General features: G+C 36.0%; 5 protein-coding genes across 6 annotated transcripts; 3 read left to right on the forward strand and 2 right to left on the reverse strand.

Annotated features, from left to right (window-relative positions):
- Positions 1 to 283: 283 nt before the first annotated feature.
- On the forward strand, positions 284 to 2193 carry str-196 (Serpentine receptor class r-10; the record flags this gene model as incomplete). The annotated part of the gene is made up of 6 exons (NM_070819.1): positions 284 to 484; positions 677 to 764; positions 811 to 889; positions 937 to 1071; positions 1507 to 1648; positions 1765 to 2193. 6 exons carry the CDS (start codon positions 284 to 286, stop codon positions 2191 to 2193), a joined length of 1074 nt encoding a protein of 357 aa, NP_503220.1.
- Positions 2194 to 2921: 728 nt separating this feature from the next.
- On the forward strand, positions 2922 to 5849 carry nhr-131 (the record flags this gene model as incomplete). Of its 2 annotated transcripts, NM_070820.5 has the most annotated exons (6): positions 2922 to 3289; positions 3337 to 3399; positions 3559 to 3617; positions 4142 to 4554; positions 4605 to 4798; positions 5385 to 5849. In NM_070820.5, the coding sequence occupies 6 exons, from the start codon at positions 3186 to 3188 to the stop codon at positions 5761 to 5763; spliced, it is 1212 nt and encodes a 403-aa protein (NP_503221.2). The 2 variants fall into 2 exon arrangements, with proteins under 2 accessions (NP_503221.2, NP_001300181.1); NM_001313252.3 differs by lacking the exons at positions 2922 to 3289; positions 3337 to 3399; positions 3559 to 3617 and having other exon boundaries at positions 4327 to 4554; positions 5385 to 5763.
- Positions 5850 to 6250: 401 nt separating this feature from the next.
- Positions 6251 to 7612, forward strand: T01G6.1 (DeHydrogenases, Short chain). The gene is made up of 4 exons (NM_070821.2): positions 6251 to 6660; positions 6708 to 6896; positions 7068 to 7238; positions 7286 to 7612. Exons 1-4 carry the CDS (start codon positions 6391 to 6393, stop codon positions 7493 to 7495), a joined length of 840 nt encoding a protein of 279 aa, NP_503222.1. The 5' UTR covers positions 6251 to 6390; the 3' UTR covers positions 7496 to 7612.
- A 709-nt stretch (positions 7613 to 8321) lies between these two features.
- On the reverse strand, positions 8322 to 9882 carry str-256 (Serpentine receptor class r-10; the record flags this gene model as incomplete). The annotated part of the gene is made up of 7 exons (NM_070822.1): positions 8322 to 8431; positions 8476 to 8788; positions 8836 to 8989; positions 9045 to 9179; positions 9436 to 9514; positions 9566 to 9653; positions 9700 to 9882. 7 exons carry the CDS (start codon positions 9880 to 9882, stop codon positions 8322 to 8324), a joined length of 1062 nt encoding a protein of 353 aa, NP_503223.1.
- An 811-nt stretch (positions 9883 to 10693) lies between these two features.
- Positions 10694 to 11775, reverse strand: T01G6.10 (DeHydrogenases, Short chain; the record flags this gene model as incomplete). Its single annotated transcript, NM_070823.2, has 4 exons — positions 10694 to 10891; positions 10940 to 11110; positions 11159 to 11347; positions 11506 to 11775. 4 exons carry the CDS (start codon positions 11773 to 11775, stop codon positions 10694 to 10696), a joined length of 828 nt encoding a protein of 275 aa, NP_503224.2.
- Between the last annotated feature and the right edge of the window lie 664 nt (positions 11776 to 12439).

The following is a 12439-nucleotide window of genomic DNA, read 5'->3' on the forward strand; positions in this document are numbered from 1 at the left end:
AAACACAATAATTGTTTAATTTTCCATCAAAATTTTTTTTAGAGGAACATACCAAACGTTGTCTTTAAATTGTGCTCACTATCAGAACGCATGATGTAACTCAATTTCATCCAAATAGCATACATATACTCTAACGATCTTTGTTAATGTCTACGTATTCCCGTGCATTGTTTTGGTACGAAATTCGTGCATTTTACTATCCAGGGAATTGTTTCTCTGACAAACAAACAGCACATGTCTAGTATTCGGCCGACTATTTTCTTTTTCTCATAACTTCACCAATATGCTATCACCGGCAGACTGGCTACTTTTTGAAGAAGACATTCAAAAACTTTGCGGCCTTGTCGCGATTTTTTCGAATTTGGTTTTAATGTATTTAATTCTTACTAAATCCCCGTTGACTCTGGGCGCTTACAAATGGCTCATGCTGTATACTGCTCTATTTGAATTGGTGTATGCCGTTTTTAACCTATTTGTTGGTCCGGTCAGTTTCTTTATAGTTTGCCTTGATTTTGATTCTGTCTGATGAGTGTTAAGCCAGCCCTTTTCATATTCCGTTTTCTTAGTTTTGTGAATTTATTTTTCCTCGGGGAGTACACATCCGGATTGTCAATAGAGCGCGATTTAACACCTCCCCCCATCAAAAGCCATTTACTAACTGGGAGCCCGTGTTCAGGTTATCCACGCCTTTGGTTCCACCTGCATAGTATTTCAGGACATGAGTAAGTCCTTGTTTGATCGGCAAATAATCTATGTTTCTATAAGTACGTTTTCCTTTTTTTCAAAAAAAAAGTAACCTCATAATTTCAGTAATTTTCTGTTCATTTTTCGGGGTCTCTATGGCTATTTTCGCTGTTCAATTCGTGTACCGATATGGAGCTGTGAACACGTTAGAAATTTTTTTACTGAGATTTTTCATTTACATGCTTGTTTCAGAACTTTCAAACAAAAATACCTGTCTGGAAATAAAATCATGCTCCTCTACATTTGTCCAATAATATCTGGAATTCTTTGGGGGCTCAATGTTTGGATTTTTATGAGTCCGTCTGTAGAAAAGGCGGATTACTTACGGTGAGAGGACATTTCAGAACAGGAGTGGATGGCAATTGCAGTTTGGAAATTTTTTATCGGCACATTGCCGGTTTGCCGGGAATTTTCAATTCCAGCAATTTGCCGGTTTGCCGTTATGCCGGGAATTTTAATTTTCGGCAAATTGTCGATTTGCCGTTTGCCCAATATCACTTTGCCAGAAGTGTTTAGAGGGATTTTTTACAAGACGGAAACAATAAACACGTTAAAAAAAAAATTTTTTTTTCATAGAATTTGAAAACTTTTGGCAATTGCCGTTTTTCCAGCAAATTCGGCGAACCAGAAATTTTTCGGTTTGCCAAATTGTCGGAAATTTTCAAATGCGACAATTTGCTGAATTCGGCGATTTGCCGGAAATTCAAATTCCGGCAATTTGCCGATTTGCCGGAAAAATCGATTGCCGCCCACCTCTTTCAGAATATACATGGCGGAAACTTTCGGCTTGAATATCGATGAATGTACCTATTTTGGGCTCCTTTTCTGGAAAGATGATGGAATTGGAAATTTGAAGATCGGCTCATTATCATTCAATGGCGTGGTAAACATGGATCTTATTTTGGTGAGGTTTTTTTTTGAAAACGAGTTCAATTGCGGCTGACGTTTCGCGGGTTGCACATTCTCTAAAACTATGGGTTTTCAGCGACTGAAAGTCTCAGCTACAATTCTCGTATTCAGGGTACTTCATTCGGCTGCGTTGCCTACTTTGGAATTAATTGCTACCGGTTAATCTCTCAAAAGCTCAGCACAACAGAATCCCTATCACAAGCAACAAAAAATCTACAGCTTCAATTATTCTACGCCTTGATCGTTCAATCAGCTATTCCATGCATGTTCATGTACATCCCTGCTGCAATAATTTTTACATTTCCCATGATCAACATTGATCTTGATTCAAAGTATCCATTTGTATCAGTAACAATTGCCTTGTACACTGCAATTGACCCACTTCCAACAATTTTTATTATCAAAGACTATAGAAGAGCCTTTTTCAGATTTTTATCGTGCAAAAAAGGAAATGAAGTAATTTCAAATTATTCACTCAATGGAAATGAATCTGGAGTAAGATGGAACAATACAAGAAATATCACCATAAGTACATGTTAGACGACGTTGGATTTTTTAAATAATAAAACAAATTTATATTTGCACAGTTATCACACATATTCTTGAGAAGATTCAATTACCAAATGTTACGATTAGTCGAAATTTCACACAAAGAACTAATAAACTTTGTCAGAAAATTTGAATTTCCTGATATAATTTTTCTTAATTTGAGTTTTCCGCTGAATTTTTCTCTGAAATTTTGAACATCTTGCCAATTACTTGTTTTAATTTGAGCTTCGCGCCAAAATAGTTTTTTTTTATCAGAAAGATCGAATTTCTCGTCATATTTTTCACAAAAATTAAATTTCCTACCAAACCTGTTTGCATAAATGTTGGAGTCCGCGACACAAGTTCAAATTTTCAGCCAACATTTTTTTCTCAGAAAATTTGAACTCACAATCAGTATTAACGCCAAAAATGGTTTTGTTCTCGTAGAGTTTAAATTTCAGCCAATTTTTTTCAAAAAATTTGCAACTCCCCATTTTATTTTTCTCAAAAAATTTGAATTTCCCGCCAAATTTTTTCTCCAAAAATTACTTAGAAATTTTGAACTTTCAGTCAAAACTTTTTTCAGAAAATTTTAAGAAACTTGGCAGTTCGCCTACCGGAGGGTCTATTTTAGTGGTACAAAATATGACGATACTCCATCTTCAAATTTAAGATAAGATTGGGAATGTCAATAACCCCAAAACACTGTAACAATGCGTATTTCACAATATTTGGTATTTTTTCTCTATCTGGGTTGCCCAAGAACCAACAAAACAAATAGAAACTACTCAGTTGACCGAACTTTAGACTTTCCGTTTCACAGTCTAAACCTCCGTGTCTCTCGTCTGATTTCTCTCACCGTGACCGTCAAGTTCTCCCCTTTTCCTATTGCCTCATCTTCTAATACCTACCTTATCAACTATTTTCTGGTTTCCGTTTCCCACCATCATTCTGTGTTTTCCGAACTTTCGCAACTTTATCGATTTTTAAAATTTTGATCTAGTATGGAGGAAACAACTTCTTGTCCGCCGTGTATAATTTGTGGCCAAAATGGTCAGGGGCATCATTTTGGGGTGATTAGTTGTAGAGCGTGTGCAGCGTTTTTCAGGTAGGACAATTTTAATAAAGTTATAAATTATTCAAAAAATGTTCCAGACGAGCCGCTGACTCAAAATGGAGCAGAATGAAATGTCTGAGCAAGTATTGCGATGGGAAAACGTAAGTACTTTTTTATATTTTTGCAACTAAATGTAATAGTAAAAAACAATGATGTCACATACATACTACAAACTCCACTAGGTACAAAATAGAATGTACGAAGTTCAACTTTTGATATTATCAAAACAAAATTCCGCACGTATTTTGTTCTATTTTCAGATACCACTGTAAACCGTGCCGCTTGAAAAAATGCCGAGATGTTGGGATGGATGTGTCTAGTGAGTTTTGAAATTTTGAACTTTTTTGTTTCTCAAGAAAATCAAATTTTTCGATATTTTGGCATGCAATTTTAATGAAATTATGGAAAAAATCTAAAATCTTTTTGGAGTTATCCATTTCTCAGACATTATACCCCTAAAAACAGTTTTTAGTGCTAAATATCAGTTTTTAGACCAATTTTAGATTTTTCACAATTTGCGGTCAAAGTTTTGGCAAATTGCCAAAATTTTAAAAAATACGAGCTTTTGAGGAAATTCAAAGAAATGTCGCATGTTTCGACCCCTACAATGTTTTAATACAAATAATTTAAACAAGATTAAAACATAAAATATGTCAAAAAAATTTGTCGACTTCCAAAATTATGAGTGGCAAAAACTGTGTAATTGCCACTTTTTGACAGTAAACAAAAAAATTTCAAAAAATTTTTGAAAAGTTTTTTATTATGATATTCGGTCAGTTTGCCACCATAGAAGTAGTTTTTAGAATTTACCCGACTGGCGCTACTCCACCTTTGAATTTCCAGAATTTCAACACGACCGTGACGCCCTCCAAATTGTGCATCCCAATCGAAAACGCAAGCTTGCTCAATTGGCAGATCCTATTTTCAGTGAACCCAATTTTGTGTTCTTTTTCCCCCAGGACCGAGAAGATCTGAAACTGAAGAAGAAAAATACTTATGTTGACCTAAGCCTACTAGTTTCTCAGGCCATGGAAATCATAAAAACCGGCCCGGAAACTCCACTGGTTGCCAAGAACCAGCTGCAAAAATTGAATTTTGGATTTAACTGCATGAAGCATACAGGAATCGCAAATTTTCAAAGAATACATCTAGTGACCAGAAAAGAAGTGACAGGCTTCTGGGAATATCATATGCTGGCAAGTGCCAAATGGCTGACCTATTTCGACGAATTTCAGCAACTGGACCAAGATGTAAAAGTATGCAATTTTTGACAATTTTACAACTAATTTTTTAAATAATTTTTCAGAGAAAAATCCTATTCGGAGTTTGGCATGTTTGGGGACGGCTCGACAAGCTGATGGGAACTGCCCTGTTCCGGATCAAAAATAAAGAGGCTAGCCTGTCCGACAGAGTGGTTGGAAATGGAATTGTAACTGATATGAATTGTGTGGTGGCCGAGACTAAATGGATGAGCCGGCTACCAGTACAGCAGTTGAGATAGTGAGTTGCGTTTTTTTTGTTAAATTTTTTTGAAGCCTGAAAATTCCAAATTGCTAGTTTTTGATATTTATGACAATCAGATTTTTTATGTGTTTTTAAGTTTTTATAATGTGCGGCAATTTTGTAATTTTTGGCATCTTTGCCAATTTTGGCAAATTTCGTAATTGCCGGTTTTCCAATTATTGGCTAATTCAGTTAGTGCTCGTTTTAAAAAAATTTTTGAATTTTTGTGGCAATTCCGGTAACTACTGGTATTTTTAAGCCTCCGTAATTGCTGATTTTTGAAACATTTTTAGAGATCAGAATAATCATCAATTGCTGTTTTTTGAAATGTTTGGTGTTTTTGGCAATTTTGACGAATGCTGAATTTGAAGTTTTCTGCCATTGTTTTTTTTAATTTTCGACAACTTCGGCCATTTTGGCAATGGTTGAAAATTCAAAAATTATCAGAAATAGGCAAATTCCATTTTTGAAATTTTCTGCTATTTCCTACACTTGCTAGTTTTTTTTTCATTTTTCGGTAATGAACAAATGCTATTTTTTGAAAACTTTGACAATTTGGCAATTACATTATACAATATTTCAGTTTTATTGACGGAATTCGTGCCTGGGACCTATTTCCATTGATTGATGAGTTGCAAGCTCTAGACATAACAGAAACCGAGCTCTCATTCATGCTCGCGCAGCTTTGCTTCCAATACGCCGCTACACGATTTGGAGGGAAAATCGCTGAAGTCATGGAAAAATTCATGGATATTTTATCCAATAACTTGCATGACTACTACATTCAAGAAAAGATGATGCCGAGATACTCAGGACGGCTGACAAAATTGTTGAAAATTAACACCGCGATTTTGGAAAATATTAGAAACTACCGAACTCGTGCAGATATTGCCAAAGTTTTTGATGTTTTTAATTTGGAATTTTCGCATCCAGAAATGTTTTTTGATACGGGTTTTATCTGAATTTGAATGTTTTTTTTTTATCTATTACTGTATTTATTGTGAATGTTAATTTAATTAAATAAAATTTTAAAATTCCTAGAAAGCCACTATTATAATAAAATCATCCGAAATTCTAAAAAATCACTGAAATGAGAGAAGTAGTTCAAATCTAAGATTTAAACCAATCAGCGACGCTAGACGCTGATTGGTTGGAATATGGACGGAGCAAAGGTCTGATTGGTCTCGAGATTTACATAGTTATTCTTATAACTATTCTCCTATTTTTTCCCTCTTTTTTTGTGCTCCTCAAATTTTTTTGAAAAAAAAAACCCGCCAACTTTCGCTGATTGGTTTCAGACTAACGAAGCAAAGCTCTGATTGGCTGCTAGTTCAAAATGTAAAAAATTCCAGCTAAGGAGTGCAAAGTAACAAATGCACAAGCAAATAAACACAAAAAACGAAACGCAGAGACAACCAGAGACACACATATTCTCACCACACTTTGCTATATTGCTATGGGGATTCCCGCCAGAGCACAATTCTGACCACAAAATGTTGAGCCCTTTTGGCTCAGTATAAAAGTGCTTCGCTTTTCTTCCCTAGAATTTATTATTCTCTAACTTTTTTTCGCCCACACTTTCACCAAAAATGACCCGTTTTGCTGGAAAATCTGTGATTATTACTGGATCTTCAAGTGGAATCGGGCGAGCTACCGCTGTACTTTTTGCAAAAAATGGAGCCCAGGTAACAATTACTGGCAGGAATGCTGAGAAGCTGGAGGCTACCAAGAAAAAACTACTAAAAGTTGTTAAAACTCCGGACAGTGTAAATGTGGTGGTGGCGAACTTGACCGATGCCCAAGGACAAGATCAGATAATTCAGTCGGCGGTGAAGAAATTTGGAAAAATTGATATATTGGTAAAAAACATAGTTTTGAAATTTTTGTCTTAAAACATAGTTTCCAGATTAACAACGCCGGTGCAAATGTGGTCGACGGTACTGTGAATACAGATCAGTCAATTGATTTGTACCATAAAACATTTCAAATCAACTTTCAAGCTGTCGTGGAGATGGTCAAGAAGACCAAAAAATATTTGATAGAATCGAAAGGAGAAATCGTGAATGTTTCGAGTATCGCTGCGGGACCACAAGCGGTGAGAAAAAATTTCATAAAAAATTGGAAGGACTATCACTTCTGGCAAAAATAGCTTTGAAGGTGGAGTACCAAAATTTGAAACTTTCCCTTTTAGACCAATAGACCAAAAAACCAGTGGAAAAACTGTTTTTCGGCCCAATTTCGTTTGAAAAAAACATTATTTCTACAGGTGTCAATGTCTCCTTATTATGCAGCTGCAAAAGCTGCACTTAACCAATACACACGATGTGTTGCACTGGATCTTATAAAACAAGGAGTTCGCGTCAACTCTGTCAGTCCTGGCATCATCGCAACAAATTTTATGGGGGCTATGGGAGTGCCTGAGCAGGCACAGAAAAAGGTAAAAATTCTGAAAGAACATTTTTGATAACAGCAAGTACTGTTCAGATTGTGAATCTTTTCGCTTCTGAAAAAGGATGCATCCCTGCTGGAGTTCCAGGAAAACCGGAAGACATTGCCGAACTCATTGTGTTCCTGTCGGATCGTAAGAGATCCTTCTATATTGTCGGACAATCAATTGTGGCGGACGGCGGGACGTCTTTGATATCTCCAATGGAATCACAGAATCTTGAGGATGTCATGGAACTTGGAACCTGATTGTTTTCCCTTGAAAATCTCTGACCATCCCCTATAAAGAAAGTGTAAAACCTTATATCGCATTTTTATAACTTATATTAAATTTACTTTTTTGAATAAAATACAATTATCCTGAAACCCAGATAATCATCCTGTGTTGAATTATGATGGCAAATCGCCAAATCGGCAAACTACCGGACTTGGAATTTCCAGCATATTGGCAAATCAACAAATTGCCGAAGTCTTAAATTTCCGGCAAATCGGCAAACCGGCACATTGCCGAGTTGCCGAATTTACCGAAAATTTGTGGTTTTTCACTTTTTTTTTTGGAAATTTCAGAATTTAAACTTTAATCGGCAAAATTTTTCGCATTCAATAAATGTTCCTACATCTATTTTGAAAAGTGAGACAACTATATGAAAATATCTAAACAAAACGGGAAAATATTTTAAAAAATTACAATTTTAAGTGTTTTCGTCTAATAAAAAATTCCTCTAAAAATTTCCGGCAAATTGATATCCGTCAAATGGCAACTTGGTAATATGCCATAAACTTAAATTTCCGGCAAAGCGGCAAATCGGCAAACTGCCAAAATTGAAAATTTCCGGCAAATCGGCAAACCGGGAATTTGCCGACATAAAGTTTAAAATGTTTTATATTCGTATAAAAATTATTACAATTTATTCACTTTCCTATTTAGAAAAAGTCATTACGATTTATTTTTTTTAAATCAATAATTAACAGACTTTTGTCTGAGCATTTTTAGAAATTTTTTATTAAACTCAGCAAAATGCTTCCAGAAAGATAATTTATTCACAACTGTGACAATTTAAAAAATTTAAAAAATTTAACTCCGGTCCAATATGTTCGAATTTCGTGTGGATGCAGTTGCAGTTATAGTCATAGGTACCACTTTTTGCCCGCATCCAGCTATATTAAAAAAATAACAGAAAGCATCTGAAATACAAAAATTGAGTGAATCGGATCTACAATAAACAAACCTATTATTGCTTTTCGATAGTTTTTCACTACAAAAAGGGTTGGAATCGGATTCAAAGCCGGATACAATGCAATTGTTAGACTGATTATTTCACCAATAATTTCTTTAGAATTGCCCAAAAATATGGTAACGTAAATTGCAGTTGCTGGAAGATGCATGAGAAAGACTGGAATCGCTGTTTGAAAAAGGAGGGCAATGAACAGCTGCTTCTGGATAGTTTTGAATTTGTAGGAGACTCCTGCTGTAGCAATTAGTTTGCTCATCATTCGATATCCTTTCACACCAAAATATAGCATTATCGAGCTAGATATAGTCTGAAATTTTTACTTGAAAAATACTACTTTTTTATGGTCAAACTGACAATGACTCCCATAGCAATTATACAAGCTTTTGCAGCTTTCCAGCTGAAATATTGCTCAGTTGTAGAGTTGTCATGTTTCGGCCAAAAAAGTGGGCCCACATAATAAAGATCTTCCAATGATGTAGTGTTTTCCGAAATTTCTTGATAATTTTCACTGAAAAATTATTTTTTGAAAATTATTGTTAGCTAGTAGTTTTCACAGTACTCACTTCAAAAACCTATCGGTCTGTGGGTCGGCGCTCATTAGAATACCGCCCGTGCACATGAAGGCGAGCCCATTTAAAGCAGGAATCATAAACCAGAGCACAATTTTCCAGGAGTCAAAGGATTTGAGATGAGGATTGCTGAAACTTGGTAATAACACAAAAAAATCCATGCAGGCGCCAAAATGCATACCGCGCCTGCCTTGCGGCGACCTCCGCATGCCTCGCGCCGCAAGCCGATCTCACTGTATAGTGCGGCGCGGAACCTGAAAAGTGTCGGTCACGGCGAAAGAACCACATTTCGCGTCAGGTCCTGAAACCGCGCCTGCCTCTTATGAATTTAATGGTACAAATACAACTTCAAAGTATCATTATAGTTAGCTTAGCTTCAACTTACTTTGTAATGCTGAAAAATCGATAAATGAAGTGAAGTGCAAGAATCGCGATGGAAAATCCGAAGCAACCAACAAATAGTACTGCAAAATAGCACACACATTGTAAGTTGTGCTTCTCTCTTGAAAACTTACAGTCTAGAACGCAAACTACAAACTTTGGAAACAACGATTCTTTCCAATTGACAATCAAGAAAAATGCCGATTCTTTTGTCAGAAGTTTCTGGCATTTCCAAATTTTTCAAGGCTGCTATTTGCGATTAACTTACCGGTTTTTCCAAAAAATACAAAAAAGCATAAGCCAGCTCGAAAAGATCAATATAAATCATGAGATACTTGTATGATCCTAAGGATTGCGGAGATTTTTTGAGAATGAGGCATATGAGTAGAAAGATGATAGCAATTGCGAAAACGGCCGATGAATTCAGAAAAACAATGTCGTCGATTTTCATATTCCAATCTGAAATGTAAATGAAATTGAAAATGTAATAATACATGAAATTATTTGAAATTCCGTGAAAACGCCCAGTCGAGTACAAAATTTAGATCAAAAATTCACTTCCCACTTACTAGGAAATTGTAGGCAAAAACACTATAACGTCATAATATTCCTCAAAAATGTACAATGTGGATAGTGAATCACGTATCAGTTGGTTCAAATAACAGTGTTGTAGTTCCGGTTTGAAATGTGCCAGATTTCTGGAAAATAACTGATAATAACAGAAAATAACTGTTTTTTTAAAGAAAAGTTAATTTTTTGGAATAAATTTTCATTGACAGCTAAAACTGCAATTTCAGTCACATTTGGAACGGTTGGAACTGTAGTTGAAGGGATATTGCGTTGGGAGTTGGTGATGGATAATGCCAAAGTACTGTAGTAGTACTGTAGGGGTACTGTAGGGTTACTGCAGGGTTACTGTAGTTTAGGAAAATTTGATTTTTCAGCTTTTGAAGGGATATTGCGTTGGGAGTTGGTAATGGATAATGTCAAGGTACTGTAGTAGTACTGTAGGGTTAATGTACTTTGTTTAAGGTTGTGGTGTGATGGTTTTCAAAATTTAATCTTTCAGCATATACGAAAAAACTTAAGCTGTTTTAGAGTAGAGTTCATGTGTTGTTTGTTTGGACAGAAATAGGTAAAGTGATAAAGTTGTATTTATATAAGAAACAAATCCTGTAAATCATGTATTCGTCACGGGTGTTGAAAATTCAAAAAAATATTCATTTATTAAATTGCAAATAGACATCAATATAATTGAAAAATCAATTGTTTCGCTGAATGTTTTGAGCGGTGAGCCCTGAAACCAAAGAAGTTCCTCCATCGGCCACAATCGACTGTCCTATTATGTAAGAAGATCTCTTGCGATCCGCCAAAAAAATAATAAGCTCGGCGATGTCCTCAGGCTTTCCGCAAACTCCTGCAGGAATGCAGGCTCTGTTAGAAGTGAAGTTCTCTTCGATCTAAAATTTCTATCAAATTTACAGCAATCATGGAACAATTTCGTTTACCTGTTTCTGGACCTGCTCCGACATTCCCATTGCCCCCAGAAACCCGGACGTGACGACACCCGGGCTCACTGAATTAACACGAACCCCTTGCAAGATGAGATCAAGTGCCACGCAACGTGTGTATTGGTCTAGGGCGGCTTTGGAGGCTGCGTAATAGGGGGATGGAGCAAGCTGAAAATATCCGGTTTTAGTTTGGTAGAAATTTATGGAGCAACAAACCGCCTGTGGTCCTGCAGCTACACTGGAGACATTCACAATTTCACCTTTCGATTCGATCAGGTGATTTTTGGTTTTTTTCACCATCTCGATGACGGCTTCAAAATTGATTTGAAATGTTTTATGGTACAGCTCGGTAGATTGATCAGTGTTAAAGGTACCGTCGACCACATTGGCACCGGCGTTGTTCACCTGGAAGGTGAGAAAAAGTGTTTAAAAAAACTGCGGTCAGAGATGCGCAGTACATTTTTTAAGCACATGTACAAAATCGAGCAAAAATGACTACATAATATTTGACGCGCAACATTGGATCTCTAATGATTTAAACAGATAAGCATACCTTCACTTACCAGTACATCAATCCTCCCAAAAGCATCGAGCGCCGATTGCACAATCTCGTCTTGCCCATCAGAATCCGTCAAGTTCGCCACGACAACACACACATTCTCCGGATTCTTCATGACCTTCAGCATCTTTTTCTTGGTAGCCTCGAGTTTTCCAGCATCTCTACCAGTGATTGTTACCTGGGCTCCATATTTCGCAAAGAGCACCGCAGTGGCTCGACCAATTCCACTTGAAGATCCTGTCACGATGACAGACTTTCCAGAGAAGCGGTTCATAGAGAAAAGGTAAAGAATAAGTATGAAAGTGATATTTTTGAGCTGCTCTCCAACATCTTTTATAGTTTTGGAAAATGTGTCGGAGGGGGACAGCGTCTGTGACTAGAAGGTATAAAGCTGAATGTGTAAGCACATGCGTTGGACGTCTGTGTCTCTTTTTGTGCTTATCTCTCAGTGTGTCAAAAAATCTATGACCAAAAGGGTTCAGGTTACTCATAATTACTTAAAAATATATCAAACTTATATAAAATATAAAAATAGTGCAAGTTTTTAAAATTTTCCGCGAAAACTAGAAAACTTATTTTATTGTGAAAAAATTTGGGCGAATGTTCAAAGTTTCAGGGGTAAAAATTCCTGGGAATTAAAAAAAAGACGGGAAATTCGCATTTTCATTGCAGTTTTTTTTAAAGGGAAATTAAAATTTTCAGTCCATTTCTTTGGCGGGAATTCAAATCTTCATGTTCTGAGAAAAGTATTGGTGCAAAATTCACATTTTCTAAGAATAAAATATAAAAAATTGTTTTTTAAACTTTTTTTTTCGAATCTCGACATCTAGATAACTTTGAACAATTTCGGATAAATTTCTGAAAACTTCTAGATGTTTTTTAAAAAGTTCCCCTACTTTTGATCTTTCTTCAAAAAATGATTTTTTTTCAGTGACTCA

Source organism: Caenorhabditis elegans, chromosome V (assembly GCF_000002985.6).
Source record: "Caenorhabditis elegans chromosome V".
NCBI lineage: Eukaryota > Metazoa > Nematoda > Chromadorea > Rhabditida > Rhabditidae > Caenorhabditis > Caenorhabditis elegans.